At 54.3% G+C, this 17,273-nt stretch overlaps 8 protein-coding genes across 8 annotated transcripts in view; 3 read left to right on the top strand and 5 right to left on the bottom strand.

The window, feature by feature from the left end:
- Positions 1 to 37, bottom strand: part of CHGG_09822 (uncharacterized protein) — a gene marked incomplete at both ends in the record, with an annotated part of 3,427 nt that extends 3,390 nt beyond the window's left edge. Inside the window, one exon of the mRNA XM_001227748.1 lies at positions 21 to 37. Coding sequence (XP_001227749.1) covers positions 21 to 37 — 17 coding nt within the window. The remainder of the gene's footprint in view (positions 1 to 20) is intronic.
- An 867-nt stretch (positions 38 to 904) lies between these two features.
- On the bottom strand, positions 905 to 1,558 carry CHGG_09821 (uncharacterized protein; the record flags this gene model as incomplete). Its single annotated transcript, XM_001227747.1, has 4 exons — positions 905 to 971; positions 1,028 to 1,064; positions 1,122 to 1,431; positions 1,499 to 1,558. The coding sequence occupies 4 exons, from the start codon at positions 1,556 to 1,558 to the stop codon at positions 905 to 907; spliced, it is 474 nt and encodes a 157-aa protein (XP_001227748.1).
- Positions 1,559 to 2,897: 1,339 nt separating this feature from the next.
- CHGG_09820 (uncharacterized protein) lies at positions 2,898 to 4,073 on the top strand (the record flags this gene model as incomplete). Its single annotated transcript, XM_001227746.1, has 1 exon — positions 2,898 to 4,073. One exon carries the CDS (start codon positions 2,898 to 2,900, stop codon positions 4,071 to 4,073), a length of 1,176 nt encoding a protein of 391 aa, XP_001227747.1.
- Positions 4,074 to 5,024: 951 nt separating this feature from the next.
- On the bottom strand, positions 5,025 to 6,095 carry CHGG_09819 (uncharacterized protein; the record flags this gene model as incomplete). Its single annotated transcript, XM_001227745.1, has 2 exons — positions 5,025 to 5,825; positions 5,877 to 6,095. The coding sequence occupies 2 exons, from the start codon at positions 6,093 to 6,095 to the stop codon at positions 5,025 to 5,027; spliced, it is 1,020 nt and encodes a 339-aa protein (XP_001227746.1).
- Positions 6,096 to 8,548: 2,453 nt separating this feature from the next.
- CHGG_09818 (uncharacterized protein) lies at positions 8,549 to 9,532 on the bottom strand (the record flags this gene model as incomplete). Its single annotated transcript, XM_001227744.1, has 1 exon — positions 8,549 to 9,532. The coding sequence occupies one exon, from the start codon at positions 9,530 to 9,532 to the stop codon at positions 8,549 to 8,551; it is 984 nt and encodes a 327-aa protein (XP_001227745.1).
- Positions 9,533 to 10,513: 981 nt separating this feature from the next.
- On the bottom strand, positions 10,514 to 10,885 carry CHGG_09817 (uncharacterized protein; the record flags this gene model as incomplete). Its single annotated transcript, XM_001227743.1, has 1 exon — positions 10,514 to 10,885. One exon carries the CDS (start codon positions 10,883 to 10,885, stop codon positions 10,514 to 10,516), a length of 372 nt encoding a protein of 123 aa, XP_001227744.1.
- Positions 10,886 to 14,322: 3,437 nt separating this feature from the next.
- On the top strand, positions 14,323 to 15,978 carry CHGG_09816 (uncharacterized protein; the record flags this gene model as incomplete). The annotated part of the gene is made up of 2 exons (XM_001227742.1): positions 14,323 to 15,585; positions 15,706 to 15,978. 2 exons carry the CDS (start codon positions 14,323 to 14,325, stop codon positions 15,976 to 15,978), a joined length of 1,536 nt encoding a protein of 511 aa, XP_001227743.1.
- Positions 15,979 to 16,486: 508 nt separating this feature from the next.
- Positions 16,487 to 17,055, top strand: CHGG_09815 (uncharacterized protein; the record flags this gene model as incomplete). The annotated part of the gene is made up of 2 exons (XM_001227741.1): positions 16,487 to 16,672; positions 16,753 to 17,055. 2 exons carry the CDS (start codon positions 16,487 to 16,489, stop codon positions 17,053 to 17,055), a joined length of 489 nt encoding a protein of 162 aa, XP_001227742.1.
- Positions 17,056 to 17,273: the final 218 nt, after the last annotated feature.

Here is a 17,273-nt window from a genome sequence, read left to right as displayed (position 1 = left end):
GCTCTCAACTCCCCACCCACCACCCACGCGGCGACATCCACGGTCGAGACCGCCCACACCCCGACGCCCAACACGCACATCCACACGGCCCAGTGTGCGATCTGAGCAAGGAAGTCGTGCGGGGCGAGCAGGCCGGCGCCGAAGCGGGCGACTATGGCAAAGATGCGGCCGAGCAGGATGGCATAGACGGTGCGGCCGGCGGCGACGAGGGCAGCGGTGGTGAGGGAGAGGAGGAGGAGGGGCCGTGTGGTCCGGTGATGTGAAGGTGAAGAGGTGTGCGATGGTGGAGGGGGGGGTTGGTGGTGTTGTGGGCATGGTTGGGGTGGAGCGGTGGTCGAGATGGGTGGTGGTGTTGTTGTGGTGGGTTTTGTCGGATGGGGTCGAGGAGATTGTTGATTTGGTGAATCGAGGTTGGTGGTCTTGGTTGAAGGCCGAAGATGCCATGGTCGTTGTGGTGGTTTTAGTTAGTCAGGTGATGGTCTTGTTTGTTGATAGCTTGTTCGCAAACTGATAGAATGGCTGAGTTCGGAAAAGGAAGACCAGTGATGGTTGGAAGATTGAGTGATGGCGGTCAAGCCATTGGTAGTAGATATTTGAGTTGTTGACAACTCAATTCGAACTCAAGCTTGGGCGATATCCGATCAGCTCAAGTTTCCAGATCAGTATAATACGAACAGTTCGATCCCAGGGACAGTCCCATAATTCGGGCGCGCCTCGTGGTAACTATTCTTGTGGGAGGGGCGCGGCTTTGTTTGCTCTTAGTATTGTGCTCAACATGCAAGTGGGCCAAACAGGACAACAATACTAAGGGGCTGAAAGAAACATTCCAGGAGGCGGCTCGAGGGCGCACTGGCCACATTTCACGCGATGAGAATGGTAATTTTCTTAATATGTAATGGTATTCTCACGAGGACGAGGCCTTCTCTTTTTGAGCCTGCTCATAAACCCAGTCGTTCAAGCCCGCCCGGTTTCTGCGGAGAGTCAGCATCAGCACCTCGTATGGTGTACAGCCCAAGGTAGAACCTACCGCGCAATCTCGACAGCGTAGAACTGCATCCTCGGCACTGCGCATCGTTAGCCCCGTCCGTGTTCTGGTCTGAGAACCGGCATCAGGCACTCACCGAAGATGGTCTCCTCCCGGCCGTATTCCCACTTGGGGTTCGACCGCATCATGGTGCCAAAGTTGTAGTCGTCGACCTTCTTCTCATACACCATCATGAAGTTGCGCCACCGTTCCTTGCCCTCCTTGCTCTTCATCTGGTCCTCGTCGATGGTCTCGGCCGGGTCGAACTCGGGGAAGTCCCTCTTAAGGTGCTCGTAGATGTCATCGTCCATACGAGTCAGGCGCAGCGACGATCCCTTGACGCGCTCAAGGATGGACCAGTAGGTCTGCATGTGCTGCACCACCTTGACAGCAAACTGCTTCTCGATCTGCGGAGGTCGTCTTGGTCAGCGGGTGGCTGGTGGTGTCGCGGGTGGTTTAGGAGAGGGGCCGTACATCCTCGAGGTTGTCAGCCTCTTCGGCATTGAAGGTTTTGGGGGCTGATGGCTGAGACATGGCGATAGATGGTGGGTTGGCCGGGAAGCTGTTGCTGGGAGCAAAGTCGCAAACGGGCTGCGTCAAGATGCGCCAGAAGCTCTGCCCTGAAGGCGAGCGCAGCAAATGGTGGGGTTGGTTATTCGCGGGGGCTATTTTGTTTATCGATAAGGGGCCGCTTTTTCTTTCCCAGGCTTGCAAGAGCAAAAAGCACAGATGGTGGGGCTCAGTGGAGCCTGGGCTGTCTCCGACCCTAACCCTGTCGATCCCCTTTTGCAATTGTGTTTACTTGCCCGATTAAGGGGCGAGTTACTGCATAAAATCAAAGTCGGTTTCACTATTTTCAGTTAGGGGGCTGGCTTTCTGATCTGCAAGATTACACGAAATGGTGATTGGCCAATATCACTATAAACTTCAGTCCGTTACACTTGATCAACAGCTTGGCCACTTGTATGTGTATAATGTGCTTCGTATGCAGTATGGTTTTATCCAAAGTCAACATCTTGTCGTCCCATACTCACTTGCCTGCCACAAATGTGACCATTGTGTTATTCGAAAAGACCGTAACAATAGGCCAGCACTGCCTAAGGAAACCTTCAGTGCCTCCTTCCCAGCCAGACGTGGCCTTTGTGCGACAACTGACAAGGTTGGCAACTGCGAACAACACACCTCGAAACAATGAGAAAAACATAGCATGAATCAACTTCACAATGTTCGGCATCATGTATAAAGCTTAGTGCGACAACCACTTTGACAGGCATTTTAGTATTTTGCAATCGCCATTTTGGGGGCTTACCTTACCAACATCCACGAAACACGACTTACTCCGTCACACCTGGATCTGGATACCTTACCTTATGCAACACCATTAACTGAGCTGGACAATTCATGTATTCTTATCTTTCTTTTTGTTTTTGAGACTCACACTAATCCAGTCGCATAGTAAGCAGGATGAACCGTCTTACCAGAAAATTGTCGCGACTTGGGCGTTCTTCCCTTCGAGAAGTGCTCAAGGAGCCTGTTCGGGAAAATGAACTCCCCAAGGAAGAATCACAGCATCTAGAATTTCCAGAAATACCAGACACCCACGAATTTCCTGAGTCACTGCCGTTATCGACCCCAACCACTCTCAAGTCGACATTTTCCACTGCAACATTCGAAAGCACCGCCAACACTTCCAACCTCGACGTGCCGCCAAGCCCTGAGCTAGAGCATGTAGGACGCACCACCAGCGTTCCCGATATCCCCAAAGTCGGAGCAACATCGTTTGTATTGCCAAGGGTTTCATCAGCTCCGGCTCCCGAAACTTCGTCGTCTACATCCTCCCGGAGCAATAATTCTCTTATGCAGCAAATCTCCGATGAACGGCCCCCCTGGGATCGCAGCATTGAACTCGTCTGGACTAAGTATATTTCCTGTCATGAAAGGGAAAGCCGGGCGACTGATGGAGGCCTTTGTGGAGAACCTGGCGCGCTTGAGGCAGAGTTCGGTCACAGTCGGCCCCGGCTCACCTTCATTCGACGTGCGGAATGATAAGCGACCAGGAGATGGACCTCTGTCCCCAAATCGCAACAGCCAGTTTGGGCCTCATTCACGTAAAGCCGCTTCGACAAATGGCCCCTATTTCCGGCTCCCAGACACCGCCCGGTTCAAAGTAATGAAGTACCTTCTGGCTGGCAATGAGCCCCACGACAAACCCATCCGCATGAACCATCCAGTGTTCTTGTGGGAGGTGTGGCCGGTTAGCAGACCCCATCAACCGGGTGTGGGATCGACGGGCTACTTCGACAGCCTTCAAAGCGTCCTATCTTCCGTCGACAACTACACCTCGGTGTGTTCCGCCATGAGAGCTGATGTCTTGGCTACCCTCTTCCTCACCCGCCGCTTCCACGTTGTTTACTCGCCCCACGTGCGCAAGGAGACGCAACTAGCGGCGACGCACTACATGGACCGGTACGGACCGCTCATGGCTTCCATCACGCTCGAGGTGGACTTTACGAAGCTAGCAGGTGGCTGGCGACCGGAGGCAGTGTACTTCGATGCTCTTCGGGGGCTGAAAGGCGTCAAAACGTTGATTGAGGATTTCGTACAACGCCAACTCACCCGACGCAACACCAGCATCCAGGACCTGCGCGTGCTAGTCCGGCGATACCACGGCTTTCGGCCAACCGCCTCCGCCCCGTCTCCGGATCCGCCGAAACCCGACCAAAACGATAGCCAGCACCATCACCCAACGGGCACACCCTCACCTCCCCCTACTCTATCCCCCATCTCCACCAACCAATCCCCACCACAACCACGCCCCTCACCACCACCATCAACGCCACCAACACCACCAACCCCAACTCCCAAACCCACCCCCTACACCGACCCCGCCCACATCGCCCACACCCTCTCCCCGCTCAAATCCCTCGGCCCCCTCGTGTCAACCCTTCACCCTGACCGGCGTCCCCCACGCCTTTGCCACCGAGCTCCTTTCCGCCTTGTCAGGCCGGCCGGCGCCTGTATCGGCGACAACCGGCGTCAGCTCAACTAGTACCAATGGCTCGACTGGTGCGGTTGGTTTGAAGTGGATAGACCGGCCCACACGTCACGTATGCTATCGCGTGGCGGCGGTGGAGTATCCCTTGCTGGAGGGGGCAGAGGGCAGTGGTGGGGTTGAGGGCGGGGGGGCGTGGGTGTTGTTGTGGTGGGGGGGGGATGGGGGTGGGATTGAGGGGGGAGGATGGAGGAGGGGATGGTGCCCAGGGTAGAAAGATTGTTTTGGGGAAAAGTAAGGGTGTGGGGGTTGGGGAGAGTACATGTAAGGACGTGGGGCTGGGGGAGGGTGAGAAGGCGATAGAGGCCTTGGATCAGGGGCCCGGTGGGAAGGGGGGGGAGGTGAGGTTCTTGGAGGGGGAGGCGGAAAAGGAACAGTTGGAGGTGGATGGGAGGTCGAAGGCTGTACGCAGGGTCGCAAAGGGAAGCAGGGTACGGAGGTTGGGGCGGAGGTTGGAAGGCGGGTTGTCACTGAGAGTGAAGGCTGGTAGGGGGGGTACGGAGGTTGTGAGGGTCTTGGAGCGATCGTTAGATGAGGAAGCCACAAGGAGGAAGGCTGTGCAGCAGGGAGAGGGAAAAGGGCCGGAGAATGGGAAGACGAGATCCCGTGTCGGTATCGTGGCGCGCAGCGTGGCGCGAAGGATTGCCATTGGAGGAAGGAAGGGGCTCTTCGGGCAGTACTAGTACTAATTGCATTTGAATGAGGTGCCTCAAGGGCGTGTGGGTTTGGGCCCCAAATAAGGGAGGGTTGTGTAGGGATATTTGAGCGCTGTTGTTAGCGCAAACCTGAGTTATTACTGCAGGGTTTATGGGTATTTAGCGTAGAGGTTTTGCTGGAATAAACGAGCGATTACAAGAGATCTAGTAGCATCGGCGCGATAACGACAGCCACCCAAGTAAGCAGGGCCAACTTGGATGTTCTTGGATCAAGCAAAGCCCCTGCCTGGCTTCAACTGGTAGAGTTCGATGGGCACCTGTTGCCGTCAGACTCGGGGTCCGTTGGCGTGACCACCACGCCCGTCCCGGGCTCGCCGCCGCTGCAGTACTGGGTACAGCCGTTCAGCTCGCCCTCGCCGCCTTGGATCTTCAGCACCGTGCTAAAGCCCGAGTTCCCCTGGCCAGTCGCGCACGAGGCGGCGTACTGCTCGTCACTGGCGCCGTCGGCATTGCAGGCGCCCGTTTCTGTGTTGCCGAGGGTGGACGGGTACTCGATGCTGAAGACCGGCTTGCCCTCGGCGATGTAGGTCTGGAAGTCCCCGCAGAACACATAGTCCTCGTCGTCGTTGAGCGTCTTGCAGTCCTCGAGCACGGCAAAGTCGAGATCGCCGCTGATTTGTTCGACAAGCTCGGGCGCGTTCTTCTGCCCGATTAGTAGCGTGTGACCTCGATCGGTCGTCAGACTGTGGGCATGCGTGGCAAGCTCGGTGACGAAAGAGACGTAGTCGCCCTCCGACAGGTCCCAGCCGGTGCCGTTGTTGTTGTCTAGATCGTTCAGGTAGCCGTCGATGTTGTCCGGATCCACGCCGTCGCAGCCATAGTCGCGGGCCAGCGTAATACGGTCCTTCATCCAATCCCGTGCGGTCTGGCTCTTGATGTTGACCCAGCGTTCGTCGCTGAACTCAGGCTCATCTGGGGAGTAGATGTTGCCCAGGAGCCCGCTGTTCTTCCACTTGGTGTCATAGTCGCAATCACTCTCCTGGGCAAGGCCGGCGTTGAAGTAGCAGATCAGGATGGCATCGGGGTCGTTGTTCTGCATCAGTCAGCATCGTTACCCAGAGGATACGTATAAAACAAGCCTTACCCGAAGGTGGGTCACAATTTCCGGGGTGCGGGCGACATGGTAGAGGTCAAGATCCCATACGACCGCATCGGTGGGTTGGAGAGTGGCGTTGACGTCGAGGGTGTTTTGAATGATGATTTGCCATTTCACCCCTGGCAAAAAGTTTGATGGAACGTCGACTTGAGCTAAGCCGCCTGAAATGGACAAGCCAACAGCGAGGAGGGATGTAGCACGCTTCATGATGGAGGAGTCAACGTGTAAGTGAAATGCGCTCAGAGAGGCCTTGCGGTTGGGGACGGTTCGGATGGGCAATCCTGGAAGTGAGAAAACTGTTGGATGATTCGAATACTTATGCTTTCGAGATCAAACGACAAAGCCCTTGTCCTAACGTTCCGCTGCGCCCCGAACTTCATCTGTGGGATCTCGTGGCTTGTTTCGGAATCCTTCAACCAAACTCGAACTAGACGCGTGCCAAAAACGCTTGGCAGGTGGACACATTCTGGACTGGCTCCTTGCATTGTTCTTCGCCCTAATTTTGCGTTTTGGGGTAGCCTACGGCGCCCGGCGGTACCCCGGCGTTGGGCAAATGGACAGGGGTTCAGGGGCATCGGGCTTACCGGGTCTCACCGGGGAGGTTTTGTTTCTGGTGGAGTAGCGCGCCACTGTCCAGTCTCTATTCGGTGCCGAATGCCGCTGTGGTGGATCCCCTGTTATAAATCATCAGATGACATGAATCCCAATTCTCAAAGTCTGGGACCTCTGTGTCTGCTCCGACTCGATCGTTCATGGTGTTGCATGCATGAACCTGACTCCAACTGTGCCGCACCCGGGTGATTAGCTACCCCCCTGAGCTGTTGTTTTGGGTCGAGATAATTACAAACGAACAAATGAAGCCTCGGGCAAAGCAGGTTTATAATCGTAATTTATCCCCTGAATTATTAGCCTGTAAAACAGGCCGTGAGCAGATGGCGGGATTCCTGGGAGAGTACCTATCTTTCAAGTTGTCCTTGTTAATGGCTCAGACAATACCGCACGAGCGGAAGGGGTTCAAGGCAAGGAAACATAAATTTAGCATGGCAGCTTATCATCCATGGTTAACGTTCCCATGGAACATGAAATCTGGAAAGTAAATCCGGTTTCTTGACCGCGACTACTGTGTGGTATACCCCCCCTTTCCCAACGTAGCGATTTCTGCTGTCTATCACTGCCAAATTATAGACTACGTGCATTATTTTACAACTACCGCCCCCTCAGCGTTACACAACAAGCCCGCCTTTCAGGGCCGGAACATGTTATAATTATATCAATGCGTACTCTCAGACCTCTACCGCTCGCCTTCTGACTGGCATGCGTTTGGGATCGAACCCTTGCTCATATGATTGCCGAAAGCCGTTGAGATCAAGTCCGAGCCCTCGGTTTCTCCGTCTTACCCACGGAGATGGAGGACGTCGATACATCACAACCGGGGTGCTCTTCACATGCCTGGGAATTCCCATTGTTACTAAGAACAGGTCTACCAGATGCGCGAAGAAAACACCGTGATACGTAACAGACTTGCATTGGCAATGGGAGTTTAGTGTTGAATTATGTTATTGCTCAGCCTATATGCCGCCAGCTGGCGGATGGTCACGTCTTGTAACCACGGTTGTGCATGTAATTTGCGTGTGAACACCAAACCTTAATCCGTTAAGCTGGAGGTATGATAGTAAATAGGTACATGGTCATGTTTTCAACCCGTCGCTTAAAGTCACCGTATGTTAAAAGCGGCCGCTACGCTGGGCATACCATAATAGTGCCGAATCCAACCTCGCATCACGATGGCATCACGTCTACCTTGTTACCGCATTTAACCGTTCACTGGAGGGGTACCGACCACACATTTTAAGAGCATACAATGTACAGTCAGCTTACCCGGATCGGTATCCTTGGCCATATCCGAGCGAACCAGTTGTCACCATCCAAGCCGGCGTCACGAGAACCACCAAGTTTGCCCTTTTTAACTTGCTCAAGTTGTTGCTTGTCTCGTAGGCTATGCTCGGCTTTTCGGAGACATGTTCAACCTACGTGACAACCGAATCTGGAGACATGTTCCTATAGCTGCCTTGGTAAGCAATGGTGTAGCCCAGTTCATGGTGTTTTCCCTGACCCTCACACGAGTTCTTTACCAGCCCTTGCCATATTTCCCAGCACTGAGATTATATGCTCAACAATACTCGTGACAGAGACAACCCGGATGATTAGAAGCACCGTTCTCTCAACTTCAGTAACTACCTCGACCTTAGTATTGACCTGAACCACAAACACTCACAAAAATAGTGAGGTTTCTGCCTCATACAACAACTAACCTCCTCGGGGCGGGCGCCATCACTGGCTTGGGAGCCAATACCACTTCTCCGTCAGTCCGGACAGTCACACTCGATTACAATCATTATTCGCCATGCCGCATCCGGCCACCATTGCCACAACGTTACCCCTGTGTTGTAAACACACACCAAGAGTGAGCGGCGACTAGGCCTAGTTATTTCGGAGATGGGGGATAAACTGGGGATACTTGCGAGGGCGGGCTGGAGGGGGGCGGTTAAAGCCCATGATTATCAGTGACAAAGAGGAGATGGTATAAAACGCCCAAGTACCCAGTACACACAGCTATTATACACAGCCCGCAACCCCCCAACCCCAAACAAAACCTCCCGTCACCCGCCCCTCACCCTCCTAATCCCCTCCTCCACCGCATCCATCCCCGTCATCTTCTTAACCACCCCCTCCGCCAACCCGCACGGAATCGCCGTCGCCATCCTCGCCACCAGCGCACTCTCGCCCTTCCACACCTCCGCCGGCACGCTCCTCCCCAACAACACCGCCAGCACCTCCCCCGCCCACTCCTCCGCGCTGATCCCCCTCTCCCTCAACCCCTCCTGGCTCATAATCCGCTCCACCTGCTCCCGCACCGGCGCAAACACCGACCCCGCCGGCAACCGGCCCCCACCCCCACCCCCACTGTTGTTACCATAATCAGCAGAACCGTGCCGATGGAAATTGCTATTTGCAATGATGTTGGTGCGCACCCCGGCCGTCTTGAGGTCCACGACGCGCACGCCAAACGGCGCCAGCTCCATGCGCATGGTGGCCGTCAGCATGGCCAGCGCGGCCTTGGAGGCGTTGTAGATGCCCTGGAAGGGGAGGGCGGCGACGGAGCCGACCGAGGTGTGGTTGACGATGAGGGGGGCGAAGGTGGTGGTGGTGGTGGTGGGGGTGTTTGGGGGGTTGGGGTTGGGGCTGGGGTTGGTGGAGCGGAGGATGAGTGGGAGGAAGGCTTGGGTGACGGCCAGGTGGGCCCAGACGTTGAGGTCGAAGAGCTCGCGCGCGGCGGGGAGGGTGGCGTCGATTACGGGCATGGTGTAGTTGCCTGCGGCGTTGTTGATGAGGATGTCGAGGCCACGGGTGGGCGGGAGCGCGGTGGTGACGGCCGAGACGGCTGATTCGATGGAGGAGGGTGAGGTGATGTCGAGGGTTAGTGTTTGGATGCCTTGCTCAGCAAGGGGCGACAGCTTGGATGGGTTCCGCGCCGTTGCGTAGACGTGGTGGCCTGCGTTGTGGAATGCTACAGCTAGGGCCGCGCCCATCCCCCCTGGGGAGCAACCCGTGATGAGGATGTTGAGATTTTGAGGCGGCGGCATGATGAAGAACGATATTACGCGATTGAGGATAGATTCAGGTCATGAGGCGTCTAAAAGGACACGGGTTGGGTGCGTTGGATGACAAAAGACTGAAAGTTGCTCCTTAACTTGTTGATGGCATTCCTTGAACTTTTTTCACCGTTCATCTCCTACTTATATCAACCGCCATGGCCAAAGTGACGGGTTGTCGGCGATTTGTGGTTGCCGTCCAGGGGTAAAAGTCTCCGTGAGGGTCTTGGAAGTTGCGTGGGGATTTGGCAGCCTGAGCTACCTACCTAGCGAGGCCACGCAGTCGCTGGTTGCCTTTTTGGGTCGGCACCAGCATGCCCTGGCGGCTGAGTGTCACCTTGCAAAACGACGAGTCCGAGGATGCAGTGGGGACCGCGCGAAGCTGAGCACGGATGTATCTACACCCCTGCCAGCTTGACAAGTCAAAGAAGCTCCCTTCGTGGGTATCGGAGGGTAGCTTGTGTTTGTGTACCTGTATGCTTGTGTGAGAAGACAAATGACTGGCATTTTTAGGTCTCTTTTTCTTTTCCGTAACACAAGTTGCAATTCGGAATCTTCAGATGCGCATTGCTTCCTTCACTGTGAGACACAATCTTACAAAACGTTAACTATAGATCAAATAATTCCTCGAGACAAGATAATTGGCTTTAATTCAACACAGAATGCTGTAACAATAGAGATGCTGGCACCGCTCACAGGGGAATAAAAAGCCGAATTCCAAGTGTAGGTGTCGTCGAAACCTTCAGTTAGAGGAACGAAAAGAGGGCCGCGGGAAAGCCCAAGGCCTACTCTTATTAATATTATTTCCTACACCGATATGCCCTGGGGCGCGCCGGTCCTTCTACTGCTATTTACAAAGGAAACCGTACCGTATAGGCCGGATAAAAACCTCTGTCTACCACTTTGAGACAACAATCTATGAATCCGTCATACTGCAAAAGAAAGGAGGCCCTTTGCCGGCCTCCGGGCCCTCTAGCCCTTCCCATCCACTGTTTCTAGCTCCAGCCTTCTGGCCAGGCTATACTCCAGTAGCCGGCCAGAGTCCATCAGCCAGCCAAGGACCTTCCTAACAAATCTTCTGCCCCGGGCACCTACTCCCCGTAATACGGTTTGTAGGTCCCGATGTGACCGAATCTCTCTGCCGCCCCACGGCCTTTGTAACGGCGGGTCGGGGCACCAAACCACCAAGTGCTCCACCGTCTCCCTGCCTCTCCCGCACTCGCAATAGGGGGTGCGGACCTCCGGGACTTTCACCCTGAACAGGTAGTCCCGGAGGCCTATATCCCCGATACGGGCCTGGGAAAGGAGGGAGCTCTGCGCCTTTGTAAGACCTTCGTGTCTCATCAGAGCTTTGTCGGTAAACAAGAGGGCTGGGGGGTCTTCGTCGGCTATCCTCCTGTTTAATACCCTCTGTCGAGTAGTACTTTGTTGGCTAGCTCTCTGTTGTTCCCACCGGGCCTGCCAGGCCAGTTCGACCACCTCCTTGGTATTCGACCCCAAGGCCTACTTTTATTTCTTTTCCTTTTTCTTTTTACTCCTTCCCATTTCTTAATTTTCTTTACCTTTTTCCCTTTTCTCCCTCTGAGTTCCGCTTTCTTGGTCATAGGGGGCTGAGTGGGAGATGACTGGAGGGTTATCGACGAATGCCAAATGATATTGCGAAACGTTTGTCCTTTATTATCATACCTAAATAGAGTAGGACTTGAGGCCTGACTCATTTACGAAGCATGCCCAACAGTTGTTAAGAGTTAAAGGTGTAGAATCACCCCAAGAGCTGTGACATGACCAATAGTATGAAATGAACATTGTGATAGTTGGCATCAACGAGGGGACGAGAAGGCATGAGCATATGACCACGATGTAGTTCCGGTTCTGAATTTCCTCCAGTGCCCTTAATACCATGCTTCATACAGTAGGTCATCCAGACTCGGGCCGTCCTGCAGAGGTAGAGTGGCTAGACCGTTACCGGGAATCCAGACTGAGAATAGGTACGCAAACCCCTTACTCAGGCCTTACGGAACTCCAACACCCCAAAGCCATTAAACTTGTCCTCGAAGTCCGCATGCAGCCGCAAGCCCACAGAAGCCGCCAGCTCCGCATGCATCGCAGCACTGCGCCGCTTCCCCCAAACATCATCATAAACAGATCCTGCGCGGCCCCATACGCCGACGGCTTCCCGGCCTCAAGCAACTTCTCAATAATAAACATCCTCGTATCCGGCGCTACCGCATCCGCTACAGCCCTCCACGCACGCAGCACATCCACATCCGAAAAATCATTCAAAATTCTTCTAAACTGATACGCCAACGCCCCCCCGCACCGGCTCGTACACGCTCCCGGCCATGGAACAATTTGCAATAAGCCGCAAGCGATCACCGCCGTGAGCACTCGCTTGGCTGCGGTACTGGATCCGACCCTGAATCACTCCAAACAGCAACAACTCTAACAAACAGGAAGCAGACGCGCATCGGCCCAAAGCAAAAGCAAGGGAGTTTGACGAGCGAGACGGCGTCAGTCGCTCAGTAATGAATGAGCATCGCTGACGATACTTGCCGAGGCATTGACTATGGTGATCTTCTGCGGGCCAAGCTGAAGCCCAGCCCGAAGTGTCCAGACATGACGCTCAGCAGGCTTAATCGGAGGTCGTCCAGATCTGCAACGTGGCTAGCCCCCCGTGTATGCCATCTGGGTCTGGACCATATGTGCTTTCTAGGACACAGCTGAGGTTGAAGATAAACCTGGCGCTGGCGAATAAGGTTAATGTGGTTGAATTAGAAACAGGCATCACACCGCCTAAAACGATCGCTGGGGGCGGAAAATCTCTCACTTTAAGGTAACAGCAGGCCTTTCTACAACAAATCCTCTATGGTAAGCGGGATCTCCTGGCAAGGATAGCAGCTGAGAGGGCTGAACACCGGGGGATGGACTGGTTGTCGATCTCCAACGAAACGCGATATGGGCGGTTGTCACAAACCACCATGCTGAATTGTCACGGATATGCCGACGGGCGGAACCACAGGCCAGTAAACAAACCAATCAGGGAACCCACATGAGTGGCTCAGTGAGCTCAGTTGGAGGGTACAACTGAGCACACTGAGCACACAGGACTTAGATAGGTATATAGTCACCCGTTCTGGAGAGCTCTGGGAGTTCTCCAGTTAGCAATCACAACTACAGTTCGCTACAAGCTCGGAAGCCTACTGTTGAGACAAGCCTTTGTTGTGCACCTTTTGGCTGCACCGAACCTAAGCACCCTTGAGAGATTACCTTCAACCGAAGCTGAACCCTAACAGGACAGGGTCCTGAAGTAGGTTCGTCACAGCGGTTTCCCACCAAAATACTGAAAATACTGTCTCCATCGATAGACAAACTTTGGACCTCGGCCGCACTTTCTGTTGGACACACAAGGAAGAGCTTCGTTGTGACAGAGAAGGGTATTTCAAATGCACTGTATGCTTTCATTAGGGGTACCTTCAATAACGAGGTAACTAGGTCTCATCTCATCACAGGCGTAGCGGTGTCTCAACATTACTATTACCAACCCCCACATCCCACAGCCTCACTACCTAGTAAACACACTCCCAAGTGTCAGGGTCCTTCGGGCCCCCACTACCGGTATGCACATTCCTGAACGGGTACCTGCAGTGCCTCCTCTTGTAGTCGACGGTGGTGCCAATCGGGCCAACGGCAGGTTCTTTGCCAGGCACAAGGTTTCACATTGAAAATGAGCCGTTCTGTTAACGGGAACGCACTGGGTTTCTGTCGCGTGATCTGGTGCAATGCGGGAAGACGGGTGACTTGTTGCAGTCAGGGGCTGATCGTATCCGCGATACTGGTGGAGGTGGTGACTATGGTCTCCCCGAATAACAGGAGTTGAGCGAATTTGGTGGAAGTGTGAACCAAAGCTGCCTGCAGACTCGGGTATTGTTCGATAGTTGGAAGAAATTGAGAAACTGTACGAAGTAAATTAGGTAGTTATCTGGGTAATTACACGCTGAGTCCCAACAGGCGAACCACGCCTGCCTACCTATAGTATGATTCACGGCACCCGTGTCAGTTTTGCGAGTGTTAGCTTGTTAGAGAAGAAAACAAAGGGCCAGGGAACTGTGCAGATTGCAAGAAAAAAAAACGGTCTTTTAGCACCTAGGTACCTCGCTATCTCGTCTGTTGCACAGGAGTGAGGCCTCGAGTCTCGCACACAGCACGATCAATGTAGGTATGTACATAAGGTACATACGATGTTTAAAATGACTTTGAGTGGGTTAGGTACCTCTGATGCAAACTCTCTTTTGGTGTTTCAAGTCCGTTCCACGAGTCAATTCAGTGTCTTTGAATGTTCTTCGTTTTTCCGTTTTTCCGTCTCATTAGTGATCCTGCTTCCTCTTCTCCTTCGGCAATTGGTTCCCCTGCAACGAAATCTGCAGTGCTACCATGCGGATTTGAGTCAACCCGAATCCTTCCTTACCTGCCCGGGCAGCCGGGATTGGGAAAGGTGCCAATGCAGGAAGGAACAGCACCACACCCGAAAAGTCCGCAGGGTTTACAGTGCGGTTTGATGATGATAGGCTGGAATCAAGGAAGGATTGGGGGCCAGGGAAATACCCACTGTGTAAGCGTAGCTGTTGCCTTGGAAAGGTTCATTTGGCGATTCATAAAATACGACGCATTCAACGTTATAAGACCGTAATTCGCCAGTCTCTAAACCTCGGCTTCCGACTCAACCATATCATCTCTTTTTTAGCATTACCTACCCGACCTCTACCATCACATCCCGTTCAAACATGGCCGCGTCCCTGCGTGCGGCGTGTGTACCCGCGACGTTCAGCGACCTAGGCCTATTTGGCGCCGAAGTGCTCTCTATCAATACTGCACTCGTAACCAATTACACGGCTTCTTCGGCTGATCTTATAAGAGGCACCCAGCCTTCGACAGAAATTCACAATGCAACCTTCTGCAACGTCACCGTATCCTACACACACCCGGGACAAGAAGACAAACTATTTGTCGAAACCTGGTTACCCATTGAGAACCCAACGTGGAACGACCGTCTGCAGGCATCTGGGGGTGCGGGCTGGGCGGCCGGCCGCCAGGCTGTCACTTATGAGATGATGGTTGGGTCACTCGCCGATGGCTATGCGTCAACCACAACGGACGCCGGGCTCGGGAACAACCTGGATCCCGCGGTTTGGGCTGTGAAAAGCCCTGGAAACATCAACTGGTACAATGTCAACAACTTTGCCTCTGTGGCCCTCAATGATCAGGCCATCATTGGCAAAGACGTCGTTGAAAGCTTCTACGGCAGGCCCGCAGCCTATTCGTATTTCAACGGCTGTTCCCAGGGCGGCCGCCAGGGGATGATGCTGGCCCAACGGTACCCCACAGCATATGACGGTATCACGGCGGGCGCCCCCGCCATGTACTTGCCCCGGACGGCACCGGCGATGTATTGGCCGCAGGAAGTGATGAACATGTTGAACAACTACCCGTACGGGTGCGAGCTAGAGGCCATTACCGCTGCCGCCATTTCCGAGTGCGATGACCTCGACGGTGTAGTCGACGGCATCATCTCGGACATCGACGCCTGCCTCGCCGCTTTCAACCCCTCCAAACTCATCGGCACCCCGGTCCCTAACTGCCGCCAGGCGGGCAATGAGACGGTCAAGATCGGTACTGCCGCGACGGTGATCGCCAATGCCACTTGGCACGGCGTCATCACAGCTAACGGGGCCTGGACCTGGTATGGTCTAGGCCCGGGCACAGATATCAGCAACGAGGGTCTCACCGCACTTAGCATAGCAGGCACCGCGGCAACAAAGTGCGACTCTGGTGTTTGCGTTGGCCGGCCAAACCAATTGGCGGTTGACTGGCTGGAGGCATTCGTCGGAAAGGGAGACCCCAGCTTGGACATCTCGAAGTTAACATACAGCCAGTTTGATGACATGGTACATTCTGGCCGTCAGATTTACGGCTCTTTTGAGAGCGCTGACCCGGACCTTTCTCGCTTCCGCGATGCTGGTGGTAAGCTGTTAAGTTGGCACGGCCTGGTACGTTCTACCTTGCCCGCCGTCATTTCCCCGATTAGAAACGGCTAACCCTCATAGTGGGATCCTCTCGTCCCACCTGGGGCCACTAGACAATACCATGCCGAGGTAACTGCCCTGCAGAAAGACACTTCCGACTTCTACCGTCATTACGAGTTCCCCGGATTGGGACATTGCTTTGATCGCGCAAGCGGCCAGCCTACCAGCCTCTTTGATCAGCTCCGGACTTGGGTTGAGAACGGGACCGCGCCGGAACATACACCTGTTGATGTCAAGGTGCTTGACGGATCCATTCAGCATCGTATCGTTTGCCCGTACCCACAGGTCGCAAAGTTTCAGGAGAAGGGATGCGAGGACCCCGCCGAAGCGAGTTGTTGGTCCTGCGAAGCAGCGTAGGCGTTGTCGGTACAGGTCGGCAGCAAAGCGCGTTGGCCAAAGTTGAACCAAGGGGTTAGTGAGGCTTAATCTGGTCGGAAATAATATCTCGAATCGCCCGTAGGACCTAGTTTAAAGCTGGATCGAGAATACATGGTCCCTTCTAATTTCTCCTTGGACACAGCACCGTTTTCATGATACGAGTGGAGTTTGTCTATATATTCTTGATAAATATATAGATTACTACATATATACTCATATCTTTCGGTCAAATGCTGCGAATATCCCTGATGTTGATGAGCCACATGGAGAAAGAAGAAGGCAAAAGGCTCAAATTTTAGTCTGAGTTACGTCACCCTTCCATTCCGGCGGCGGCCCCACATCAACAAACGCCTCCGGTCCGGTGCCGAGCAACCGAAGCCGCGGTCAACATCATCTTCAACAACCTAACCACCGTTAACTCAATCGAATGTAAGCGAAACCTCCGCTTTAGTCAATCGCAACCACAGAACACATCGCCCCGTATAGAATGGCGCCTGGAACACCACCACCGAGCGTGCCGACGGTCGCCGAGACCATCAAGCATCCTGCTTTCCCAACAACACTCTGGGAGCTTGAGCCGGACCGCCAGGGCCTGGCGCCGGTTGCCCAGGGCCGTGGCGGACCATTCAACATCTCCTGGGAAATACATGGTGTCGGGCCGATCAGGCTCATTGTAAGTTACTGAGCTGGGTTTCGCCCTCAAATGACCCCCCCCCCCACCAACTCACTGCTTCACTCGCTCACCACTCCCAGTTCATCATGGGCCTGGGCGGTTTTAAATCTGCCTGGCAGCGTCAAACGCTGCACTTCGGCCACGAACGGCGCGACCAGTACTCGGTCATGCTGATTGACAACCGCGGGATGGGCGACAGCGACACGCCACTGATGCGGTACAGCACGAGCGAGATGGCACTGGACATTGCCGAAGGTGCTGGCCGACCCCTCCGTCGGCTGGCTGCCCTCCTACCCCCTACCCGCCTCCCCACCCCCCAAACGCACCATCAACGTCGTAAGCATCTCCCTCGGCGGGATGATCGCGCAAGAGATAGGACGTGATACTGCCCAAGTCCCTCGCCTCCCTCTCCCTGATCTGACCGAACGCCGCCATCAGAAAAACACACAACCTTCGGCGAAAAACATGGCCCAAAGAGGCATCTATTCTCCTTCCCAAATCCCTAGACCGCTCCGTAGACGAACGCCACCCGACGATCTATCACCACCGAATTGAGTCACCCCGACCCAAACAAACCAGAACACTCTCACTACCCGAGAAC

Source organism: Chaetomium globosum, genomic scaffold (assembly GCF_000143365.1).
Source record: "Chaetomium globosum CBS 148.51 scaffold_7 genomic scaffold, whole genome shotgun sequence".
Classification (NCBI taxonomy): Eukaryota; Fungi; Ascomycota; class Sordariomycetes; order Sordariales; family Chaetomiaceae; genus Chaetomium; species Chaetomium globosum.
Note: the sequence above shows the minus strand (reverse complement) of the source record. Positions and strands in the feature narration are given on the sequence as shown.